Raw genomic sequence first — 23,825 nt, forward strand, 5'->3', positions numbered from 1 at the left:
TCGTCTTTGGGTCGCACTCCAGACCAGTAGGTGGCGGTACAGCACCAATGTTGGTTTTCAAATAGCTAAAACTGCGAAGAAGAAGAAGAAGAAGCAGAAGATGAAGAAGACGAAGAAGAAGAAGAAGACTAAGAAGAAGAAGAAGAAGAAGAAGAAGAAAGGCGGCGGAAAGACCATAGACATGCTAACTAGACTTGAATTGTTGTGAAGCTTCAAGCTAAAACACTGCCTAGCTGGTACCCTGTTGCAACTTTGCGTGCCGTTGTCGTTCGATGTTTTCCAAGGAAGTTGTATCCACGGTGTACTAGAGTGCGTATAGTGGCAAGATGCTGGTCTCTTTGAGCTTACAGTCGCAAGTGGCTTCTATAATCGACATGTTGGCGAAATCGGCCGTAGCAGAGATTTGCAAGCTTATCGATGACGGTTCGGCGGTCTGGCAGCTGGAGATTTCCAGGAGAGGGAAGGAGAACGATGCGCTTAGGCGGAAACTGCTGCTGCTGGAGCACGAGCTACAGCTGCGGGCGACGTCAAGATGTGGGCAGGAAATGGAGGTGCATTGGATAAAAAAAACTTTTTCGAGTACTACTTGAGCGAGTTTTCCCTAGTACTGTTGTACATTTACAAGTGCAGAATCAAGCCTCTAAAACGGTCCGCTGCTGGTTACACTGTTTAATGTCACATCAGGAAAACGGAATAACTACTTTTGAGTTTCTCTTTTCCTCTTTCCATTTGTAAAGTCAGTTTATTACCTATTTAGTATTTGGCTTATGGGAAAATTCATATATTAATAGTATTAGTCCATGCTAAAGTTACAACCTGCAAGCAAATGAGCAGCTGAAGTCTTTTCAAGAATCTAATTTTATTTTTCCCCATAAGATGGCAAGGTATTATGCTTTAGACTTCCTTTCTACATTTATGAGTATGTAATTGCTTAAGTCAGTCACAATATCCAGTTCCATATTTACAGGTTATGATTATTGCCTGTAGTACTGCAACCAGTGGTGATGATGATGATGGGTGTATTATCGTGTATGATTCAGCACTCCACCCCATTTCTGTGTTAGTTTGCAGCCACTGAGGAGACTGACATCATATTAATCAAGGAAGAGAAACTGGAACAGGATGAGGAAAAGTGTGACAGATGGGAAACAGATGGAAAGAGTAAGTGAGAGGGGTAGAAAAAACCTGGCACATTCTCCTCAAGCAAGTTTTTTAATATGCTATGATGAATCATGGTTGTGTATTGCAGAGTTGATGATTATTAACTAGTATTTATTCATTATTTTTGACTGTCATTTAGTTAATGGCTGTAACACAAATGCACACATGTTCTGTGTTGTTAAAAGGATATTGGGATGGCAGGTACGCCGTCCCACCAAGTTACGGCTTGGTGGGACAGCATTTGTGCCCCATAACTATACAGCACCGAGAGGCACTTTTCAGGGTTCCCTACGCAAATAACCACAATGACCACAGTCTGCGAGCCCTTAAAAATATTAATGTCTGCACCTTCTGACCCTATTTTAACACAGAATTCTCAGACAACTTCACACGTCCACACAATAAAGCCCCACATGTAGGGGATTTTACACAAAGATTTCCACAAAGAAAACATTTCCCCATTGGACAGTTAGGTACATCATGCAATAAAAACATTGGGAACGAACACAAAATGGAAAACATTTTTTGGACAAGTGACAGACCCAGGTTCAAATCCCCCCTCGGACTGAAGTAAGCCTCTAAGTCATTACACTGGCTTGCTGGCTGACTAAAAATAAAACATTTAAACTATTGCTTTTGCATAATCTTTGCAGGAAACTCATTTATATTTCTGAAATTCAAATAAAATACACCCACACTTTAGACAGTTACGCTTTCAGCATTTTCACTTTGTTTAACATTAGCTACGTAATTGCTCCTGCAACCAAAGTATGAGTTGGAAAACAGAAACGCTTTGTTTTAGTTTTGTTAGTAGACAATACACGACAACTAAGCCGAATACGGAGTTTCGCAGCGCCATCATTGTCGCTCTGGTCGTTCATTTAACAAGCATCCCCTCCCAGCAGTCTCATCTGCAACTACACCCCCCACCCAAGAAATAATGGACAATATTGTCTATCTGGGCATTCATAAAAATATTCTTTCATCACTCAAAAATGTATTACGTAATAGCAACAAGATAAACCCAACAATAGCCCTAAGATATGCCAATACAGCAGTGAAAACGCTCACTCAATAACGAAATAAACAAGACAAAGTTTTTTAAAATTATACCATGTTCTACAGTCAATATCTGGGACTAAATATTTAATATATATATACAATCTTACCATTGGTTTTACGCATAGAGATGTCCCTTTTGAGGCTGAGTGGTCATATATTGTCTTGGATTATCAGTTTGTGAAATATACGCGCATTTGTGACACCTGGGTACCTTCCAAAATAGTTGTGCGTAATATCACACATTTACAGTGTTGTCGCCCTTTTTAGTACAGTCTGACTTGTCTGGCTTGATTGACAATTAATCAGTCCAATAGGTGACAGAATAAGCTTTCGATCAATGTATAACATGTCTAATTTTGCTTTTGGAATAGCGTTTTATAGCTCAACGTAACCGAAAGTTTACTCATAATCGCATTCACTTATTCACTCTGTGGTAGCAGTAAAAGACACTGTACCCATCGAAACGTTATCAATGATTTTCGTAACTTATTGGGACTTCTGAGCATAGCTAAGGCATAGGCTTGCTGATAGACCTAGCTGACATTTTCTGGAGTAGGACAGAAGAGTAGAGGACGACAGGATTGATTTACTGTCTCTGTCTTTATCTACTGAACAAAGATAACATTTCATCATCGCTATGTAAGTATTACTGCTCAAAATATTTCTGTTATATACGTTATTTTTTAAATTGAGTGTCTTTAAATAGGTTAGTGGTATTTTATAATGAGGATATTTCACACTGTAATGTAAGCGTTCATTAGTAGCTTAGTAGTTTTTGTGTTTCATGCACCATATATGACGTGAAAGTTGGAACATTGCCAAAACGTGGTGGATGGTTGAATATTGTTTCATGTCGTCTCATCCCCATACAAGAAAACATTACATACTGTAGAGTACAGAAATACACACGAGAGTTCATTTTTACACATTTAGGTACTGTACCGCATTGTGTGACAATGTTTATGCATTATTTTTTAATCCAATATCAATGTTTCATCTTAAAATTTCATAAGGGGATCATTTATATGTTTCATAATGGACAAAATGCATTTTATCCATTTTTGGAGAGATTTTGGATATGTTTCTGGACCCCTAGATATTGTAGACCACTGTACTGACAGAAAGCTTGTAATTCCCACTTGAAAATGATGCAACAGTGAATTTCCTGAGTCAAAACAGTTGATTTGTAGTGAAATACGTAATTATGTTGTGATTTACAGCAATGCATAATTTTGGCATTTTGGATAGATTTGGAGACGCTGGCTACACTGCTTAGTTTTTGCTTCATAGAACTTTAGTAGTTCTACATATCCACCCTTAGATTTTATTTTTGATCCAGGACATGTTACATTACATTACATTACATTACAGGCATTTAGCAGACGCTCTTATCCAGAGCGACTTACACAACGTTTACATAGCATTTTTACATTGTATCCATTTATACAGCTGGATATATACTGAAGCAATTTTGGTTAAGTACCTTGCTCAAGGGCACAACGGCAGTGTCCTACCCGGGAATCGAACCTGCGACCTTTCGGTTACCAGCCCAGTTCCTTACCCACTGTGCTACACTCCGTCCTGTATACATGTATAGTTTAACCTGCTGTGTATATGCAATCTCTCAGTATTTCATTGCAAACTAAAAAAGAGCAAATTAATTGTAGATTTTTTGCACTTTGTGGCACTGTATTTCTTCACGAAATTATGAATATAAACTAATCTTAGTATTGTAAATGGTACAAATGTCTTGCTTCGTTTAAGCCATTTTTCAAGTATCTGTGGTGTTCACATCTGGAGTTATAAAGCTTTAAATGGGGTACCCCTAATTGGGCAAGGATTGGCCAGGTTAATGTCAGCTAGCCATATAGATACTCTTCCGACATACAAACAATTAGCAGGTCTGTCATGTACAATAGCCCATTAAAAACATTCCTTTTAAAAATAAGACATACACTTTAATTTATTTGTCATTCATGGTAAAAGAAAAATGATTGAATCCATGCCTTTGTGTTTCTTTCAGGAAGTAGGCTATGTGTGTTTCATGCATTTATGTGTATACATGTCTGCCATAGCCTATATTTATATATGAATTACTATTATCACTTACGCATAACAAACCCAGTACAAAAAGAAATGATATCTGATGAAAAACATGTTTTTAATGTACAAAAATGCCAAGCTACTCACACATACAAAGCACTGTCTATAAGTCATTCATTCAAACTGGCAAAATCTAGGCCTGCCATTAAAAGTATTGATATCAAAATTGTTACAAATAACTATATTGGCTATCTTACCTCACACAAATTGAACAAGCTGTATACCAAAGCAATGCTAGCCAATGTTTCCTAAATTGTTTAGGATAACTAGGCCCTGTGGTTTTTAATCTTGTCATCTGACAATGTGCTCATACAAACTTTGTGTCACTGTGTTAAATAACAAAAATTTCCTCATGCAAGTCATTTAAATGACCTGCTACAGAAAGCATATTCCTCCAGAAAGGATATGTTTATACTTGGTTGTCAAGTTCATTTTTACAAAATGTACAAGTTCTTATATATTTGCAACTTAAAATAAATATTGATTGTAAAATAAATGTTGTATATACATACATAGAATACTTCATTATCCCCATGGGGACATTTCCATAGCAGAATGTAACATTCACATTTACAAACAGACATTTATACCAAGAAACAAATTATAATTCACGCTACGGATAAATATATAAATACGGATAAAAATCAATATTATGTAAATCAATTTGGACCCTTACAAGCCTATCCACACAAATGTTTGCCCCATTAATGTACTGTTTGCTTGTACATTAATGGGGCAAAGTTACTCGAAGCATTGGGTAGCATTGCTTTGGAATACAGCTTGTTTAATTTCTGTGAGGTAAGATAATAATGTTTCTTGTTAATTGGCGTAATGAATCAATACTTTTAATGGCAGGCCTAGATTTTACTAGTTGGAATTAATGACAAACAGACAGTGCTTTGCACGTGTAAGTTTTTTTTTTTTACTTTGAAAATGTGTATTTCTTCAGTCATCATTTATTTTTGTACTGTGTTTGTTATGCCTAAGTAATAATAGTAATGCATAGAAATGTAGGCTATAAGAGAGACATGCATACACATAAATACATGCAAACACACACATTCTAGCTGGAAGAACCCATAGGCATAGATATTTCCTTTACCTTTATGGGTATTATGGATGTATTTTTGTTGCAAAAGTCACAAATGTGTAAATGGTTTCACACATCAGTAAATGGGGTTTCACAAATATGTAAGCTATTTGACAATTATGTAAATGATTCCACAAATCTGTAAATGGGGTTTCACATATATATAAATGGTTTCACAAATATGTAAGTGGTTCCGCAAATCTGTAAATGGGGTTTCACAAATATCTAAATGGTTTCACAAATATGTAAATTTGGTTTCACAAATTTGTGATGCAAGTCACAGTTGTACTAATGGGTTAATGCTAACACTTTGGTGGGGATGTTCTTCCAACCAATCAAGAGCATATTTTGGGATGACTGTTTACTGCCGTTCAGTGGTAACATAACGAAGAGAACAGGCAATTCTGCCCAACAGCGCTCACTATTTTCCTAATTAAATTGTACCTAGTGCTCTGATTACCTACAGACTAGATAGTACCTAATACCGTATCAAACCTAGTCTTGATAATCCCCAGAGTTTCTGCCTCTACTACATGACCTGGCAGACTGTTTCACACATTGACTACCCTCTGCGTGAAAAGCTTCTTCCTAATGTCTGTACGAAATTTACCTTTTGCTAATTTCCATTTATGCCCCCTTGTTCTACTAACAGAACCTAACCTGAGTGTAGGCTACGCTTGCTCCTTAGCTAGAAAGAGCGCCATGGCTGAAGAGCAGTCAGCACTACCCCCTAAGTTTGGGGCTTTCTTGTGTGGATTTGTGACATTGTTTGTGAATTCTGTGTGTTGACATGAGGTCAAAAGATACAGAAATGTATGTTTTTAAGGGCTGAGAGTCTGTGGTCTTTGTGGTTATTTCTATAGGAAACCCTTAGGCAAACTCTCTGTGCATAGTATGGGGCATGCTGCTCTGCCAAGGCATAAGGCATGCTCCCATTTGTTTATGGTATGTGCTGTATGGTATATTGTTTACAGTATGTGGTATATTTTCTCCCCATTACAGGTGCTTTAGAGCCCTCTGGCCCCCCTGACTGTTGGGGGAGGGGTTCTGGTGAGCAGGCACCCTATGAGGAGGACTGGGGGGAGGCTATGCGCCCTGCGAAGGAGGTAGAGTTTGCCGAGCAACCCAGGCCTCACCCCAGTGAAGGGGAAGAGCCAGGCTGTGTAGGAGGTGGGGTAAAGGCAGAGATAGAGGGAGATCATTCCATCTTCCAGAGACCCAGACAGTCAGGCCCTGAGGGGGGTGGGGGGCAGGTGAATATCCCAGGCCCTGAGTGTGTAATTGGTCAGGGTGTGGACTGGGGGATTAGTGGCTTGGAAATGGGCAGGCCCGACCCCTCCTGGGGAGAGAATCTACACAAGGCCACAGAGGAGAGGAGCATTTGCCTCCGAGGCCAAACCTCCTTGAATGCAGGTGTCGCTTGCTCCAGGTGGGCGGAGACCCCGGGAAAAGCTGCAGTTGGGTCAGGACGGACACAGGTCACCTGCGTTTACTGCGGGAAGCACTTTGCTTACCTGAGCTACCTGAAACGGCACCTGCGCATACACACAGGTGAGAAGCCCTACAGCTGCGTCCAGTGTGGAAAGAGATTCTCTGATGGCAGCAGCAGGAACAAACATGAACGCATCCACACGGGACGGAAACCGTTCAGCTGTGCACACTGCGGGAAGTACTTCTCCCGCCGCTGCCACCTGAAACGACACCAGAAGCTCCATGGCAAAATGGAGCTGCTCAGTTGTGGGTAACCAGGATGTTTTCGGAAACATGATTTCATGAAGTACTTCCCCCCGCACCTGAAGGGTGAGAATCATCAGTGAGAATATTCAACCCTGAAAGGTATCTTCACAATGATGACAGTATGCACTCCTGTTGATAGTGCTCTAATCTGGCACACTGTCTTTGAAAAATATTTTTTCAGAGAAATGTGACTGCAATTTTCATGTTGTATTATGTGTGGTTTGTTTTTTTCTGTATGATACCAGTCACTGCAGCAGATTCAGGTACAGTGGATATAGTTAATATTTCCAGTGCAAGGATCTTGGAGATTTAACATTGTGTCAGAAATGCTGCTTGCTTTCTTGGACCCTAGTGTATGTTTCCTGTTGGTGAGAGACTGTCTCATTTCAATGCTTGTACATTATCATACTCCTGTGTTAATCCTTTGAAGAATAGGTTTTCTGGAATGTTCTTTAAAAATTCATTGATCAAACCCCTTTGCTTTCAATTGCCAGTAGTGATTGTTACATCGGCATTATAATGTTCAATTAACAACATTCTTATTACATATTTTGGTCTTGCACAAAAAGCTGTTTTGTTTTATGGAAACATGATATCAGTCATTTATCGTGATGCATGGAAAAATTATCAAATAGATCACTTTAATTTCATATGTTGATGATTCTGTTGATGTCAACTCAGTACTTTGTGTCAGTAAACCATGTTGTCTATTTGTTTTGGGTCTCTGAACATTTACGTTATGTGGCCATACATCTGTGGCAAACTGATTTGTAGGTTATTGAGAAAAGTAATGAATGTTGGCTGTTTTGTAAAACGCAGCAGTTATCTAGTTAAAATGGGTCCACAAAACGCAGAACCAAAACTTTCCTAAACATCTGTTGTATTTATTTAAAAAACACAAAGCAAATGAAGATGCTGCATTTATTTTATCACAAAGTGAAAAATTTTAACAAACAAAACAATGCACGTGGAGTCATACAAAGCACATAAATAGGAAAAATGAACAATAACAAAAACAAATTGATTACACAAATTGATAAAGATCCCAATCCCCTGTATTTCACTGCAAACACTATAATTTTATTTTCTGATTAAGTCATTTAAGTAGTCTATGGGTTCACACTGTCCACATTTACTGAAGAGTAATCCAAAAAGACCAAATAATACTCTTATTCAATAAAGTGGTGCAATATTCAAAATAAATTCTGTCCTTATGCCTGACCCCATATACAGTTGTAAAGCATGTAAGACTGACTGGATAGTATCTTATAAATATTTAATCCAGTAATTTTCTTTTTGTGCTAACTGTATTTTCAGCCACCTGTGAGTGTTTACTCTCTCACTTGGCAGCTGTAGCTTCTTCTTCGTGCTCCCTTGCTCCTTCCTCTTCCTCTTCTCCTCTCTTTTCACTGCCCCTCTTAGCTGTGCTCTTTTTTCCCTCTTGACCTCTCTCTCCCTTTTTCTCTCCCTCGCCTTTGCCTTCCTCTATTCCACCCGTACTTCGCTCCCCCTGCCTTTCCTCTTTTGTCTCTGACATGCTCTCTCCCTCTCTCTTTTCCTCCTTCTCTCTGTCCTTTCTCTCTTTCTCTATTTTGGACAAGTGCTGGCACAAGGCCTGCACATAGGTGAACACACACAGTGGGTCTGGAGCATTTCCCATTAACAGCATATCTTCAACCTCCAGTAGGGGGCAGCAGTCAGCCAAGGATCTGTAACAGGGAAAACACACGATGCTTAGAATTCAGTGTAACATTTGTCCCTAATATGACCAAAGAAATAGAAGTGTGCACACAACCTGCAGAAATAGCCACACTTGCGTACACACACACACTACACACACAGACAGAAACACACACTGCTTAGCCCCCCCACTGCTTACTCTGCCGTGCTGAACGCCAAGGCAAAGTTCTTTGCCCTCTCTTCTGCCCGCAGTTTGGAGAAATCGAACGCGTCTGGGAAGAACCGGTGAACAAGCGCACAGAAAGCTATGCCATCACACCAGGAGGAGGAGAAGTTCTCAATACACACGCCCTGCAAGAGAGCAACAGCCAAAGGGCACTTCGACCCAACACAACCCATTGATCCAACCCAAGACACAAACTCAAAATAACAACTCGCTCTGCGGTATGGGTCCTCACCTCATAGTTTCGGGTCTTATTTTGACACCACTGGAGGATTTTCTGTTTGATGGAAGCCCCATTGGAGCAGCCAGCAGAGGTTCTCTGGACCTTAAAATTGTGTATGACTGGTGTTCTGAAAGGCAGCGGGGGGGGGGGGGGGTGTTGGACAGGAGGTCCCAGCCATGTTTATGCCTTGTAAAACAGGCACATGGGACAGGGGGACAGCTGTCTGTTGGGATTTTTTGACAACCAATTACTGTGGTTTAATATCAGCTGTTCATACCTAGTGCTAATTCTGTCCTGTATCAGACCACAGGAAAAATGTTCTCACTAAAGACACATGCAGCCTGCAGGTATAGTTTGACCTCAGAAACTGTCTGATCAAATACATATTTGGGTAAATAAGAGCAGAAACCACCATGAAATCTGCAGTTAGCTAAGAGTGTGTCTTTAATGAATGATGTCACACAGATTCACAGACTGAATAAGTACCACAGCAAATCTGAGAGGAGGGTAATTATAGTGGAATTGAACGGTAACAGGGGCAGTGTTGCCAGATTTGAAAATGGTGAACGCACCCAAAGCCATTTTCCCCCGCAAGTCTGGCAAAACTGAACAGGGGTGTTAATCTCCAGCCCTGGAAGGCCACAACTTCTGCAGGTTTTCAGTGTGCTTCAGCATAGGTGATTACTTAGTCGTTGATTGGCTAATTAATGCACACACCTTTTTGTCAAGGGCTCAACTGGCTGATGATTAGAGGAAACTACAAATATCTACAGACACCATAGCCATCCTGGACTGGAGTTGGACACCCCTGAACTGTACATAAAGGAAAATAAACCATTGGGTTCCCTCCAGGGTTTTCATTATTAATCGCCACTTATTTGATTAATTAAAGCAGTTTATTACGCAGTTGATTTATCTCACCAGAGGTGCGTTCAAGTTCAGCGAACAAGGCGAACGTTTGCAAACTATTTCAAACTTTTTTCCGTTAGCTTTGTGTTCGCCGCAAACGTTTGCAAACATAAGCGAACGGTCTGAAAAGGTAGTTTGCGGCGAACAAAAATGGACGCTGGACTGAGGGAAATGTTTCCAGATGGGTATTTAAATTGAAGATGCCGTTAAGTGTGATCAGTTTTTTCAATAATGTTATTGCTAACGCTAGCCAATGTTATTATTGTTCGCTAGCTAGCTATTGTTTTTTATCATTGATGATCACAGAAGCGGCTGTGAGTAGACTACAATGTATTATTATTATTATTATTATTACTACAGACGCGCTCATGTCTGTTTATGTTTAATGCAAACAATTTGGAATGTTTGCAAAAAGCCGTTCAAATTGAACTGTTCAAAGAAAACATGTTCGCCATGAACATTCGCCTCTGTTCGCTGAACTTGAACGCACCTCTGGTGTCTCAGGTCTGAATTGGTTGCTGATTTTAAAGTGAAAACAAAGAGTGCAGAGATACTCACTCAGGGCAGTTCTGCTGGAACTTGGCGATGATGTCCTGTTTGGCAGCACCCCGGACAGGACGAGCGTAGCTCCTGGGACGGGACAGGCCAAGGGGAGTGGGTGTGGGGTTTGGCCCTGCCTTTTCTTTGGGCTTACTATGCTTCTCAGCCTCCATCCCTTTAGGTATGTCCTTTGCTTTTCCTCCTTTCTTGATTTCTATTGCCAGTCCTGTTCCCTTGCTAACTCTTGCCTTCTCACTGGAGTCGCCCCTCACTCCCTCCCCTCCAGGCTGCCCATCTCTCTTTTCCCCCTCCTGCTCTTTCCCTTTGGTCTCCCGCTCTCCTTTCTTTTCCCCCTTTGCCTCTTTCTTTCCATCCTCTTTTTTCCCCATTTCCACCCCTTTCCCTCCTCCACATTTGTCAGTGAGTTCCCCTGCGTCTTTCCCTCCATCCTTCTGTGCCTTCCACTCACTTTCTGTCTCTTCCTGTGATCTTCCCATTTCTCTTGTTTCTCCCTCCATGGCCACAGAAGCCCCTCCTCCCTCTCGGCTCCCAGCTTCACTGTCACAAGCCATGCCTACTGCCTCTGCCACACCAGGGATCTCCTCCTTCTGCTGTGATGACATCACCACCCTGTTGTGTAGCTCCACCTCAGGTCACTGAAAGACACTAAAACAAGTTCATAACAGGAAGCTTTTCAGCACTTCATCTTTGCAATGGCTACCATTTTCACAAACAGTATCATAAATGAAATGCTTTAAAAAAATGTATATTCACATTTAAGCATTTAGCATTTAATTAACTAGGTTCTTGTCCTCTCACCTCTCTGGCTTAATTGATGAACTGATTAATGAATTGAGCTCAATGAGGTGTTGGAGTGTGTAGGACATGTGATGCTATTTCTTTGCTGAGTGACTCAGTGCCTGTGTGTACAGCAGGACACCAGCCCCCCACTCCCTCGCCCCCTTTGAAATGGTCAGCTCTGAGTGCAGAACTGACACCCATCACAAGAGGACTGGCCCTGTGCAGCGGCAGTCGGTGGGGGGGACTGAGGGCTGGGGACAGGCTTTTCACTTTCCACAGCAGTTCAAGACTGGGTGTGAGCACAGACTCTTCTTTCCAGCTGGGAATTACAAGGTAGCTTTATTTTTTTTAAACGTACTTGTGGCAAACACGCCTGCCACAGGCCATCGAAGTGGTTTTCCAAGGGGCCCTCCAGCACAGAGACACAGGGAGAAGATGTTCAAATAGTCTACATTTATTTGTAAGGGTTTGGCAAGATGTTACTGCCAAGGAGCAGATGTTAAAACACTGTCATGACAGAGGCTCCCCTGTGTGGGTGGGGATGGCAGATTTAACCTGTGCGCACTGATTACCTCACTACGCACAGGTGCAGCCACCCCTGTTCCTGGGCCCAATTAGCCTGGCCAATTATCTAATTCATAACCAATTATCTAACTAGCCAGGTCTAATTAGCTTGACCCAGGGCAGGTGTGGCTGCTTAAACCAGCCATCCCCACGCCACAGTACTTTTCTTTAAACTGCTGAGGGCTAAAAAGTAGGTTCCTGGAGGCTGGCAAACACTGAACCAGTTAACCTGTTTAATTAAAGGCATGCTTATAGTTTTTCCAGCGACACCACAACAGCAATGTCTCCCTGAGAGACCGTGGCTGCGTTCCCTTTGGATGTTGCTGTGAAGTTCACAGGTGCCGGTCGTCACTCCACCAGGCAAGCCAAAGCTGCGATTCTCTTGCGGTTCTGTCTGAGGTGAAATGCTTTTCATGCTCATCTCGATTTCCTCTTTCTGCAGGTCCCCCCCTTGCCAAAAGAGACCAGTCCTTCAGCATGTGTCCCATAATTTCACTTCCTCCCAACTACAGACCAAGGAACTCAACCCCTCTTTGTGTACATGTTCTATACATATTAATGCTAACCCTCAGGGAATTTTCAATTTGATGCAGTGTTCTTTGTGAATAATTCACTATATTTGTGCTTTATTATATACGTGCTCTGTCTCAGCGCAGTGATAATGTACTGTAGTGTGCAGTCTGTGTGTGTATATACTGTATTAACCCTCTCTCTCTGAATGCAGCATTAATGTACTGTAGTGTGCAGTCAGTGTGTATATACGGTATTAGCTATCTCTCTCTCTCAATGCAGCATTAATGTACTGTTGTGTGCAGTCAGTGTGTATATTACTGTACTAACTCTCTCTCAGAATGCAGTGTTAATGTACTGTGTGTATATACAGTTGAGGCCAAAAGTTTACATACACCTAGGCTAAAGATATTAAAACTCAGTTTTTCGCAACACTTCACTTTATGGTAAAACTTCATGTTACCATACATTTCTTTTGGCAAATAAGGTAGGGCTAAATCTACTTTGTTCACAACAGAAGTCATTTTTAAACAATCGATTTGAGACAGTTTTATTTCAGCTTTAATTCACTATATCAGAATTCCAGTGGGTCAAAAGTTTACATACACCAAGTTGACTGTCTCTTTAAACAGTCTTTGTCAATCAATTGATATAATGACTTTTTAGAAGTTTGTGATTGGCCAATTGTCATAATTAGGAGTTAATTGGCACCTGTGGTTGTATTCAAGGGCCTACCTTTAGAGCCCTGCCTTTTTGCCCTTGATACCATGGGAAAATCCAAGCAACTCAGCCAAGATCTCAGAAAAAAAATTGTGGACCTCCACATGTCCGGGTCCTCCTTAGGAGCAATTTCCAAACAACTGAAGGTATCATGAGCATCTGTACAAAAAAATTGTATGCAAATATAAAAATCTTGGTAGCACACAGACACTGCATCGTTCAGACACAAATGAACTCCCAGGGCTGAACGAACTTTTGTCCGAAAGGTTCAACTGAACCCCAAGACAACAACAAAGGAACTGGTGAAGGAGTTGGAGGCATCAGTTACCAAAGTATCTATATCCACCATTAAGAGAATCCTACATCGCCTTGGCCTGAAAGCCTGTCGTGCAAGGAAGAAGACCTTACTCCAAGACCGACATAAAAAAGCCAGAATGAAGTTTGCAGGTGATCACCAGGACGAAGATCTAGCCTTTTGGAGGAGTGTTCTCTGGTCAGATGACACAAAAATTGAACTGTTTGGCCATAATGATCAGCGCTATGTATGGAGGAAAAAGGGTCAGGCTTTTTATCCGAAGAACACCATCCCAACTATGAAGCATAGGGGTGGCAGCATCATGTTGTGGGGGTGTTTTGCTGGAAAACGAACTGGTGCACTTCAGGAAATAGATGGCATCATGATGATGGAGGAATATCTAGAAATACTGAAGCAACACCACAAGACATCAGCTAGAAAGTTAAAACTTGGTTGCAACTGGATCTTCCAATGATCCAAAGCATACCTCAAAAGTTGTAATAAAATGGCTTAAAGACAACAAAGTGAAAGTATTGGGGTAGCCATCACAAAGCCCTGACCTGGATCCCAGAGACAATTTGTGGGCTGAACTGAAAAAGCATGTCTGAGCAAGGAGGCCCACTAACCTGACCAAGTTACACCAGTTCTGTCATGAGGAATGGGCAAAAATTCTGGAAAAGTATTGTGGGAAGCTTGTGGAAGGCTACCCCAAGTGTTTGATTCAAGTTAAGCAATTAAAAGGCAATGCCACCAAATTCTAATAAAGTGTATGTAAACTTTTGACCCACTGAAAATCTGATATAGAACATAAAAGCTGAAAAAAATCAGTTTAGAAAAGTCTCTTAGCTGTTATTTTGAATTACCTCTTATGGAAATTAAGTAGATACCCCAATTTACGTAACACATGAAATGTATGGTACATGAAATATGTGGAGTTGTGAAATTGAGTTTGAATGTCTTTAGCCTAGGTATATGTAAACTTTTGGCCTCAACTGTATTATATTAACCCTCTCTTTCAGTGCAGTTGGTAAATCAGTTTGCCTACCTCTTCCCTATCTCTCTCTCTGCCCTGGATAGGTTGTGAGCCTCTTCAGATGACCTTTAGAACAGCACAGTCTACAAATAGACCCTTACCCACAAACAGCTGCTTCTGCTGAGCTCTATTCAATACCACAGAATACACAGATGTACCCAAAAGTGGTTACGATCAGTGCAGCAATGTTTTAGGTTAATAAATGCCATTGAGTGGTATTTGATACATTAGTTGATTCTGATTCTGTTGTTGAAACACATACCTGTATCATGAATATTTTCTAGCTGGGTGTATTTTGGCTGTATTTTGTCCATGATGGACTGGGGTGTTTATGCTGAGGCCACTGTTTTAATCTTAATGATGTTCTACTCATGCATACACACGCACACCCACACACAGATCACACACACACTGCTCACTTACACACGCACAATCACACCACACACTTACACACACATGCGCGCGCACACCCCACACTGTACAAACATGCACAGTCACAAACACACACCCACACACAAACACACCGCACACTCACACATACACACTCACAAATAGACCAAACACTTAAACATACAGAATGCACTCACACACTCTTACACCCAAAACACATACTATACTTTGCATGCTTTTGTGATACAGTATATGGGTGAATATTTCAATCATTGTTCAAATGTTTATCAACACTCTTAAACTCACATAGCAGCTTTCACTTCTATACTGTAATATGCAAAATGACAATGTTCCCTGCCTCATCTATTATCTGTCATGTTCAGCACTGGTAAACATATTTACTGGCTGGTAGCTGATATAGGGCAGACTTTATTCTAAAACACCAGCCAGTATTCACACACGGGAATGCACACACAAACACACATATGTATGCACATGTACGCACACACACATACAAACACACACACACACACACACACTTTGAGTAAAAGCAGATTTCTTACCTACTGTAATATGTAAATGAGGCCACTTTACCCAGTCAGAAGGTAGTTAATGTATAGCAGTGTCCAGTTGGTCAGGCTATGTTAACACACTGTCCTCTAGGTTTTCTGGCTTACAATACAGTGTAAATGAACTGTAATGTCCAGTGAGTCAGTCTATCAGAACACAGCTCCCCCCCTCACTTGCTCCCTCATTTAATGTCCTGCAAAGTCCTGCCAGAGCCCATGTCTATATATGTGTTCCACTGTCTGCTTGTACATTAAACTTTGCCTCTTTTCATTCAACACAAAGCAGGTGTCTTTAAAAATAAACTGCAATCTTTCTCTGACCTTCTTTACTCTGCGCTGTCCTCCTCCTCCAGTTTGGTGGCTATAAATATGGCAGCATCGCCTTCATGCGTTCCTTCTAAGGAAGAAGCCTGACTGGATCTTGCTTGCTTCAGACAGGTTCCAGCCATGTGTAGATATTGGGGGGAGGGGGATAAATGATGGTTGTAATATGGTAGGGAACATGGGCACCATCAGTGAAGGTCATTGTCCCCCACAGTTTCAAATAGGAAAATAAACCCGACTAGCATGCTCAGTCTCCACAGAAGCAGCAGGCACTCTGATGGCAATGCTAATGCACAGACTAAATGACCATCTGTAAACTCCAAGCCTTGCAGGTTATAAATCTGCTTCCAAAATTTACAAACACATTTTAACAGAGACAAAGCAATTCACAAATATCCCTTAAACTCTGTACTCTCATCCTGAATCATTCTCTCTCTATATGTCTCATTGGTGCCTTAGTGGCAGGACAACCAGAGCTAACAAACAGTGAATACAAAACATAAAAAATCGCTTAGCATATAAACATGCCTAAACGTCCCTTTCACATTCTGTCTCTTTCTTTTTATATTTCTCTGTCTCTCTGTCCATCCTTTTGCTGTAAAGCCTCTTAAACTGGTTATATTCTCAGGTGATGTGACTGTCCTGGTAAAAAAGGGAAATAAAACAAAAACAAGGAATGTCATGGATTTGCATGTGTGTGTCTGAGAGGCTGAAGAATAGAAAGAGGAGCCACTGCCCTAGGAGAATCTGCTTGGTATAGAATAGGTTCACAGTTTCTTTTAAATTTCTTTCCAAGCATGCCTCTATTCAGAGCTCCATCAGGACCAGATGTCATTGGGCCAGTATTTTGAAAGGTGACACTACAACAGCACACCAGTGGCAGGATCATTCAGCGACATTTCTGCGTTCTTTTAATAGCTGATCCTCATTTTGACCACCTTGCCTCACCTGTCCACTAGTAGACATAGTGAAATCCTGGCATTCCATCAGCTGTGTAAATGGCAGGCCACTGTGCTGGCTGGGCTGCAGGGAAGATAACATAGGAGTTGATATAAAGTGCATGAAACCAGAAAGCTAATGTATAGCATGTAAAAAGAAAACAGGGAGTTAATGTAGAGCACATAAAAAAACAGGGAGTTAATGTAGAGCACATGAAACCAGGGAGTTAATGTAAAGCACATGAAATCAGGAAGTTAATGTAGAGTGCAAGAAAATAAAGAGGGAGTTAATGAAGAGCACATGAAAAGAAACCAAAAAGTTAATGTAGAGCAGATTTTAGAAAACGGAGTTAATGTAGAGCGCATGAAAAAAAAAATCCAGGGAGTTAATGAAGAGCACATGAAACCGGAGAGTTAATGTAAAGCACATGAAACCAGAGAGTTAATGTAGAGGACATGAAACCAGGGAGTTAATGTAAAGCACATGAAACCGGGGAGTTAATGTAAAGCACATGAAACCAGGGAGTACATGTAGAGCACGTGAAACTAGGGAGTTAATGTAGAGTACATGAAACTGGGGAGTTAATGTAGAGTACATGAAACACGGGAGTTAATGTGAAGCACATAAAACAGGGGAGTTCATGTAGAGGACATGAAACTAGGGAGTTAATGTAGAGTACATAAAACAGGGGAGTTAATGTAGAATACATGAAACAGGGGAGTTAATGTAGAGTACATGAAACTGGGGAGTTAATGTAGAACGCATAAAACAGGGGAGTTAATGTAGAGCACGTGAAACTAGGGAGTTAATGTAGAGTACATGAAACAGGGGAGTTAATGGAGAGTACATGAAACGGGAGTTAATGTAGAGTACATGAAACAGGGGAGTTATTGTAAAGCACCTGAAACAGGGGAGTTAATGTAGAGGACATGAAACAGGGGAGTTAATGTAGAGGACATGAAACTGATGAGTTAATGTACAGCTTAACAAAAGAAACCAGGGAGTACATGTAGAGCGCATTAAAAGAAACCAGGGAGTTAATGTAGAGCACATGAAACCGGGGAGTAAACGTAGAGTGTAAGAAAAGAAACCAGGGAGTTAATGTAGAGCGCATGAAAAGAAACCAGGAAGTTAATGTAAAGCACATGAAACAGGGGAGTTAATGTAGAGCACATGAAACGGGAGTTAATGTAGAGTACATGAAACTGGGGAGTTAATGTAAAGTACATGAAACAGGGGAGTTAATGTAGAGTACATGAAACTGGGGAGTTAACGTAGAGCACATGAAACTAGGGAGTTAATGTAGAGTACATTAAACGGGAATTAATGTAGAGTACATGAAACTGAGGAGTTAATGTACAGCTTAACAAAGAAACCGGGGAGTAAATGTAGACCGCATGAGAAGAAACCAGCGAGTTAATGTAGAGCACATGAAACCGGGGATTAAACGTAGAGTGTAAGAAAAGAAACCGGGGAGTTAATGTAGAGCGCATGAAACGGGAGTTAATGTAGAGTACATGAAACAGGGGAGTTAATTTAGAGTACATGAAACTGGGGAGTTCATGTAGAGTACATGAAACAGGGGAGTTAATGTAGAGTACATGAAACTGGGGAGTTAATGTAGAGTACATTAAATGGGAATTAATGTAGAGTACATGAAACTGAGGAGTTAATGTACAGCTTAACAAAGAAACCGGGGAGTAAATGTAGACCGCATGAGAAGAAACCAGCGAGTTAATGTAGAGCACATGAAACCGGGGATTAAACGTAGAGTGTAAGAAAAGAAACCGGGGAGTTAATGTAGAGCGCATGAAATGAGAGTTAATGTAGAGTACATGAAACAGGGGAGTTAATTTAGAGTACATGAAACTGGGGAGTTCATGTAGAGTACATGAAACAGGGGAGTTAATGTAGAGTACATGAAACTGGGGAGTTAATGTAGAGTACATGAAACAGGGGAGTTAATGTAGAGTACATGAAACTGAGGAGTTAATGTACAGCTTAACAAAGAAACCAGGGAGTAAATGTAGGCCGCATGAGAAGAAACCAGCGAGTTAATATAGAGCACATGAAACCGGGGATTAAACGTAGATTGTAAGAAAAGAAACCGGGGAGTTAATGTAGAGCACATGAAACTGGGGAGTTCATGTAGAGCACCTGAAACCGGGAAGTTAATGCCTGCTGCATGCAGGATACCGTATTATTTATGTAGATATTGGCAGAGTACAGCAAAAATTGCATCTTTTGATTATATTCAATATTAGTAATTGCAGCGAGAAATTGCAGCTGTAGACACAAGAAAGTTTGTTATATTATGGTATCAATGGAATGAAGCGGATTTTATATATATGTATACCGTCATTGTATTATTGTACCTGCGTGTTTTCGTGCGTTTGCAGAGAAACTCAAATACTATCAATTAAAATGGTTTAATTTAATGTAAAATTGTCTTCAAATGGATCCATGCCAAAGAAAAGTAATTATTCATCCTCTCAAAAAGCTTTTACTACCAAACTTTTAGTAGCATGCACTCTGGCACTGTCTTCCATTGCTTCCACGACCCTCCCATAAAACCTAGTACATGGCTGCACCTAACACACGTGATCCGGCCGGCCAATGGTGTAACTTCATAACTCGGCCGACCAATGGTGTAACTTCATTACTCAGTCAGTCAATCAGTCACAGACATTCGCGTTTGTAGGGCTCTTTCAACCCGCTATTGCGGTCCAGCCAAAAAAGAAGACAGGCCAGTAAGCACAGCTAAGCTCTGGTTGAATCCATATGGCCCGGTGATATTATAGCCGGTTAACTGAACGTGCAAATGATATGTCATGGTGCAGTCTATACGTTTGGTGAATGCCGGGTAGAGGTGGTTCAAAAGCAATAGTTGAGAAGTAATAGACAATTAATAGTGAGCAAAAAAGCATGTTTAAGAAATTTTCTTCAGGCGGGATTTGACTCTAAATCAACAATCCATCGACCGTGACATTGCCACTGAGCCACGAATTGACTAGCTGTCAACACTGGACATTTTCTTCAAAAAATAAAAGTTCATTTTGTGTGTGTATGTGAGATTTTGATTAGCTGGTGTAGGTATACATGTCCAATGGGGTCCATTTGTGGGCTAGGAGCATTTCTGGCAGGAAAAATAAGGAGAAAACGCAAAATCCCCTTAGTTTGGGGATTTATTGTGTGGACATGTGAAGTTATTTATGAATTCTGTTTGTTGAAATGGGGTCAGAATGTACAGAAATTAATGTTTTTAAGGACTGAGTGTCTGTGGCTGTTGTGGTTATTTATGTGGGGAACCATGAAAAGTGCTAAACTCTTGGTGCTGTATAAGTATGGGGCATGCCGCCCCACCAAGGCGTAACTTGGCTGGATAGCATACCTGCCATCCCAATCACCGATGTTGCAAATGTAGAAGAGCTTGTAAATTTAGTAAAGATTAACTTGACAAGCAAGTATAAACATATCCTTTCTGGTGTGTAAGGATATGTTCCATGCGGCAATTTTTTTTGTGTGATATGATAACTTGATTATAAAAGTATGAATGACCACAATGTGTTCAGATGGTAAGATGAAAAAACACAGGGCCAAGTTACTTGAAATAAGTTAAGGAAACATTGGGTAGTGGCATTGCTTCGGAATACCGCATGTTTAATTTGTGTGAGTTAAGATAGCAAACATTGTTCCTTGTAACTTGGCCAATTTTGATATCAGTATGTCATGCGCCAAACGTGACACACCGGGCAGGGAGATGCGACAGTACCAGGGAACACTGTTTCTGTAGCATGGAGAGAGAGAGCGCACACACACAAACACAAAATCAAATGAACGGACCACTTCACCCTTCCCCCTCATGGGTTCCGGCCAAAAACAATTAGCTAAAATAAGCTAAAATAACAAAGACAAAAGAAAGTAAAACAGAGCAGCAACTTTTCAGTTTGCTTGCTCTGTAGCTGACCTGCCTTCTTGGCCAGGTCCAGCTCCTCCAGCATCCCAGCTGAGGATTGCTTTCTTCTTCTTTTGTGCTCAAAATAAAACAAAACGAAACAAAACTCATAATTGTGCCCTCGGTGTTAGCTCCCGGTCTCGGCCCCGAACTCTGGAGAACAGCACACCTTTAAGCACCTGGGCGGATTAGCCAACGCAGCCCAGGTGCGTGTACTCTCTCCACCAGCCGGCCAAATCTGGCCAATCCTTGCCCATTTAGGGGGTACCCTATTTAAAGCTTTATAACTCCAGATGTGAACACCACAGAGAGTTGAAAAATGGCTTAAATGAAGCAAGAGATTAGTACCATTTACAATACTAGCTTAGATTACTTTATACTCATAATTTTGGAAGAAATGAAGTGCCACAAATGCAACTGTCTGGGTAAAAAATCTAAAATGAATTTGTACTTTTTAGTTCGCAATTAAATACTGGGAGATTGCATATATACAGCAGGTTAAATTATATATGTCCTGGGTCAAAAACTTCTTGACCACACGTTCATAAAATCTAAGCATGGATATGTAGAACTACTATAGATCTATGAAGCAAAAACTAAGCAGTGTACCCAACGTCTCCAAATCTACCCAAAATGTCTAAATTATGCATTACTGTAAATTATAACACATTCACGTATTTCACTACAAATCAACTGTTTTTACTCAAGAAACTCACTGTTGCATCATTTTCAAGTGGTAATTACAAGCTTTCTGTCAGTATAGTGGTCTAAAATAGCATAGCAATAGAAACATATCCAAAATCTCTCAAAAAAAAGAATATAATGCTTTTTATCCACTGTAAAGCATATAAATGAGCCCCTTATGAAGGTTTAAGATGAAACATTGATATTAGATTTAAACAGAATGCAAAAATATTGTCACACAACGTTGTACAGTACCTAAATGTGTAATAATGAACACTTGTATGTATTTCTATACTCTCGTATGATTTATTGTATGGGGATGGGACGATGTGAAAACAATTTTCAACCATCCACCACGTTTTGGCAATGCTCCAACACTCTCCCAGCTAGCAGGGAACGTTCCCACAACTTTGGCTAACGTTACCTACAAGTTCAAATAATGTTTTATAGAAAACGTTTTAATCTAATGTTCAAAGAACGTTTTAAGGATTTTTATCATTTCAAATAATGTTCCTATAAGGTTAAATGTTAACTAAGACATAATGTTTTAACTGCAACATTCAGAGGATGCTTTGAGGATGTTGTCAGGGCCACAGATTATGTTACATGATAACAGAGGAAGAACATTCTCACTGCAATATTCGGAAAATCTTTTGAGGATGTTATTGAGGCCTGAGATGACAGAACGTTTTTTTATTAAATGTTCCCCTAACGTTATGATATGTTAACAAAGGTAGAACGTTTTGCTTGTAACATTCTGAGGATGTTTTGGAGATGTTGTTGAGGTAACAGATTATGGAATGTTCTTTTATAAAACATTCCCACAATGTTACATGATAACAAAGGAAGAACATTCTCAAAGCAACATTCTAAAATTGTTTTCAGGCTGTTATTGTCATGGTCCTGTTTTCCTGTCTGTGTTTCCCCTGTTGGGCCGCCAGATGGCGGCACTTCTGTTTTGTGTCCTGCTCCCCCCCTGTTAATTGTATGATTGTTTCATTGTCTCGTTATCCCATCATTGTTCCCACCTGTGTCTTATCCCCTCCTTCTGGTTTGATTGTTTTTTGAGTTCACCTGTGTCTTGTTACCCCTGTCTATTTAAGTTCTCTGTTCCCTTGACTCGGGTGCTGGTTCCTTGTGTTTGTTCCCGATTTGCGTTTCCTCAGACCCATTGTACCTGCCTGCGTTTTTTACCTGTTTGTGTTTGTTCCCGATTTGCGTTTCCTCAGACCCATTGTACCTGCCTGCGTTTTTTACCTGTTTGTGTTTGTTTCCTGACCGTATTATACCTGCCTGTTTTGTTTGACCTGCCCTTGTGCTCTGTTTGACCTGCCCTTGTCCTCTACCTGCCTGTGTTCTGCCCTGCCCATGTTTGTGAGTTCCTCTTGTTTTCTGTTTTATTTAGATATTTTTTGAGTTTGTGTTTTTGCCCTTCGTGTCCTTTCTGTTCCCTGTTTGTTTGCCTTTCTGTAAGTAAAGTCTTTGTTAATTTTCTCCCTTTTGAGTTTCGTGTTATTTTCCACTCTGCGCCTGGGTCCCAGCACCCGTACCGTCACAGTTATTGAGGCCTGAGATGACAGAACGTTTTGCATAAAACGTTCCTGTAATGTGATATGTTAACAAAGGTAGAACATTCTCAATGCAACATTTGGAAAATGATTTGAGGATGTTATGAGATGACAGAAGATTTCTTATAAAACATTCCTGTAATGTTATATATTAACAAGGTCATGGTCAAGGTCAAATTTATTTATAGAGCGCTTTAAATAACAAACCAGGTTTGTGCCAAAGTGCTTTACAACAAACAGAATTGAGCAGAAGTTATCATAAAACATAAGTTCTTAGATATTTACAAACATACAAATACACATACATACATAGCCTACATACATACATACATACATGCATAATGCACACGTGTACATACATCCATGCAGAGTACATTTCACGAATTGTTACAGAGGAAAGCAAGGGAGTAAAAGTGGGTCAAGACTAGGGCTGCCCCCTAATAGTCGACCAAACCGCTAGTCGATGAGAAGAGTCTTAGTCGACCAAGTTTTCATTGGTTGGTTAGTCGCCGTGGAAAAAAAAAACCTCAAACTGTGCAGCGCCTTGTCATTAAAATGTTATTAGACTATGTCGGGCAGGAAATCATCCAAAGTGTCGGATCATTTCGAGCGTGTAAAGGAAGACCCCAAGGTGACATGCAAACTCTGCATGCAATGATGTGTTTGCAACGACAGTGTTTTTTACTCTGTCTCGTAACTTTAGTTCAGTCCCTGGAGTCCGGTTTGCTGCCGGACGTCCACTCGC

The 23,825-nt window shown here is 40.6% G+C and overlaps 2 protein-coding genes and 2 long non-coding RNA genes across 11 annotated transcripts in view; 3 read left to right on the forward strand and 1 right to left on the reverse strand.

The window, feature by feature from the left end:
* Positions 1–23,825, forward strand: part of LOC135259558 (uncharacterized) — a 355,375-nt gene that overhangs the window by 44,814 nt on the left and 286,736 nt on the right. The window lies entirely within an intron of this gene.
* LOC135259536 (zinc finger and SCAN domain-containing protein 20-like) lies at positions 109–7,866 on the forward strand. Its single transcript, XM_064344048.1, has 3 exons — positions 109–551; positions 1,065–1,161; positions 6,419–7,866. Exons 1-3 carry the CDS (start codon positions 327–329, stop codon positions 7,159–7,161), a joined length of 1,065 nt encoding a protein of 354 aa, XP_064200118.1. The 5' UTR covers positions 109–326; the 3' UTR covers positions 7,162–7,866.
* smtnl1 (smoothelin-like 1) lies at positions 8,017–16,071 on the reverse strand. Of its 7 annotated transcripts, none has more exons than XM_064344046.1 (5): positions 15,932–16,071; positions 10,747–11,384; positions 9,292–9,406; positions 9,033–9,184; positions 8,017–8,862 (listed from the first exon to the last, which is right to left on the reverse strand). In XM_064344046.1, exons 2-5 carry the CDS (start codon positions 11,349–11,351, stop codon positions 8,493–8,495), a joined length of 1,242 nt encoding a protein of 413 aa, XP_064200116.1. In that variant the 5' UTR covers positions 11,352–11,384; positions 15,932–16,071; the 3' UTR covers positions 8,017–8,492. The 7 variants fall into 7 exon arrangements, with proteins under 7 accessions (XP_064200116.1, XP_064200114.1, XP_064200117.1 ...); XM_064344044.1 differs by having other exon boundaries at positions 10,747–11,394; XM_064344047.1 differs by lacking the exon at positions 15,932–16,071 and adding an exon at positions 15,636–15,925.
* On the forward strand, positions 11,741–15,610 carry LOC135259537 (uncharacterized). Of its 2 annotated transcripts, XR_010331308.1 has the most exons (4): positions 11,741–11,862; positions 12,349–12,453; positions 12,536–12,630; positions 14,696–15,610. It is a non-coding gene; the product is annotated as an uncharacterized LOC135259537 (long non-coding RNA). The 2 variants fall into 2 exon arrangements; XR_010331307.1 differs by lacking the exon at positions 11,741–11,862 and having other exon boundaries at positions 12,286–12,453.

Source organism: Anguilla rostrata, chromosome 7 (assembly GCF_018555375.3).
Source record: "Anguilla rostrata isolate EN2019 chromosome 7, ASM1855537v3, whole genome shotgun sequence".
Taxonomy (NCBI): domain Eukaryota; kingdom Metazoa; phylum Chordata; class Actinopteri; order Anguilliformes; family Anguillidae; genus Anguilla; species Anguilla rostrata.

Excerpts from the sequence above, each read along its gene's own strand:
- LOC135259536 (XM_064344048.1), top strand. The coding sequence starts at position 327 with ATGCTGGTCTCTTTGAGCTTACAGTCGCAAGTGGCTTCTATAATCGAC. Across the intron at positions 552-1,064 it reads GATGTGGGCAGGAAATGGAG|TTTGCAGCCACTGAGGAGAC; the intron begins GTGCATTGGATA and ends TTTCTGTGTTAG. Across the intron at positions 1,162-6,418 it reads ATGGGAAACAGATGGAAAGA|GTGCTTTAGAGCCCTCTGGC; the intron begins GTAAGTGAGAGG and ends TCCCCATTACAG.
- smtnl1 (XM_064344046.1), bottom strand. The coding sequence starts at position 11,351 with ATGTCATCACAGCAGAAGGAGGAGATCCCTGGTGTGGCAGAGGCAGTA. Across the intron at positions 9,407-10,746 it reads TTCCAGCAGAACTGCCCTGA|AACACCAGTCATACACAATT; the intron begins GTGAGTATCTCT and ends GCTGCCTTTCAG. Across the intron at positions 8,863-9,032 it reads TTGGCGTTCAGCACGGCAGA|ATCCTTGGCTGACTGCTGCC; the intron begins GTAAGCAGTGGG and ends TCCCTGTTACAG.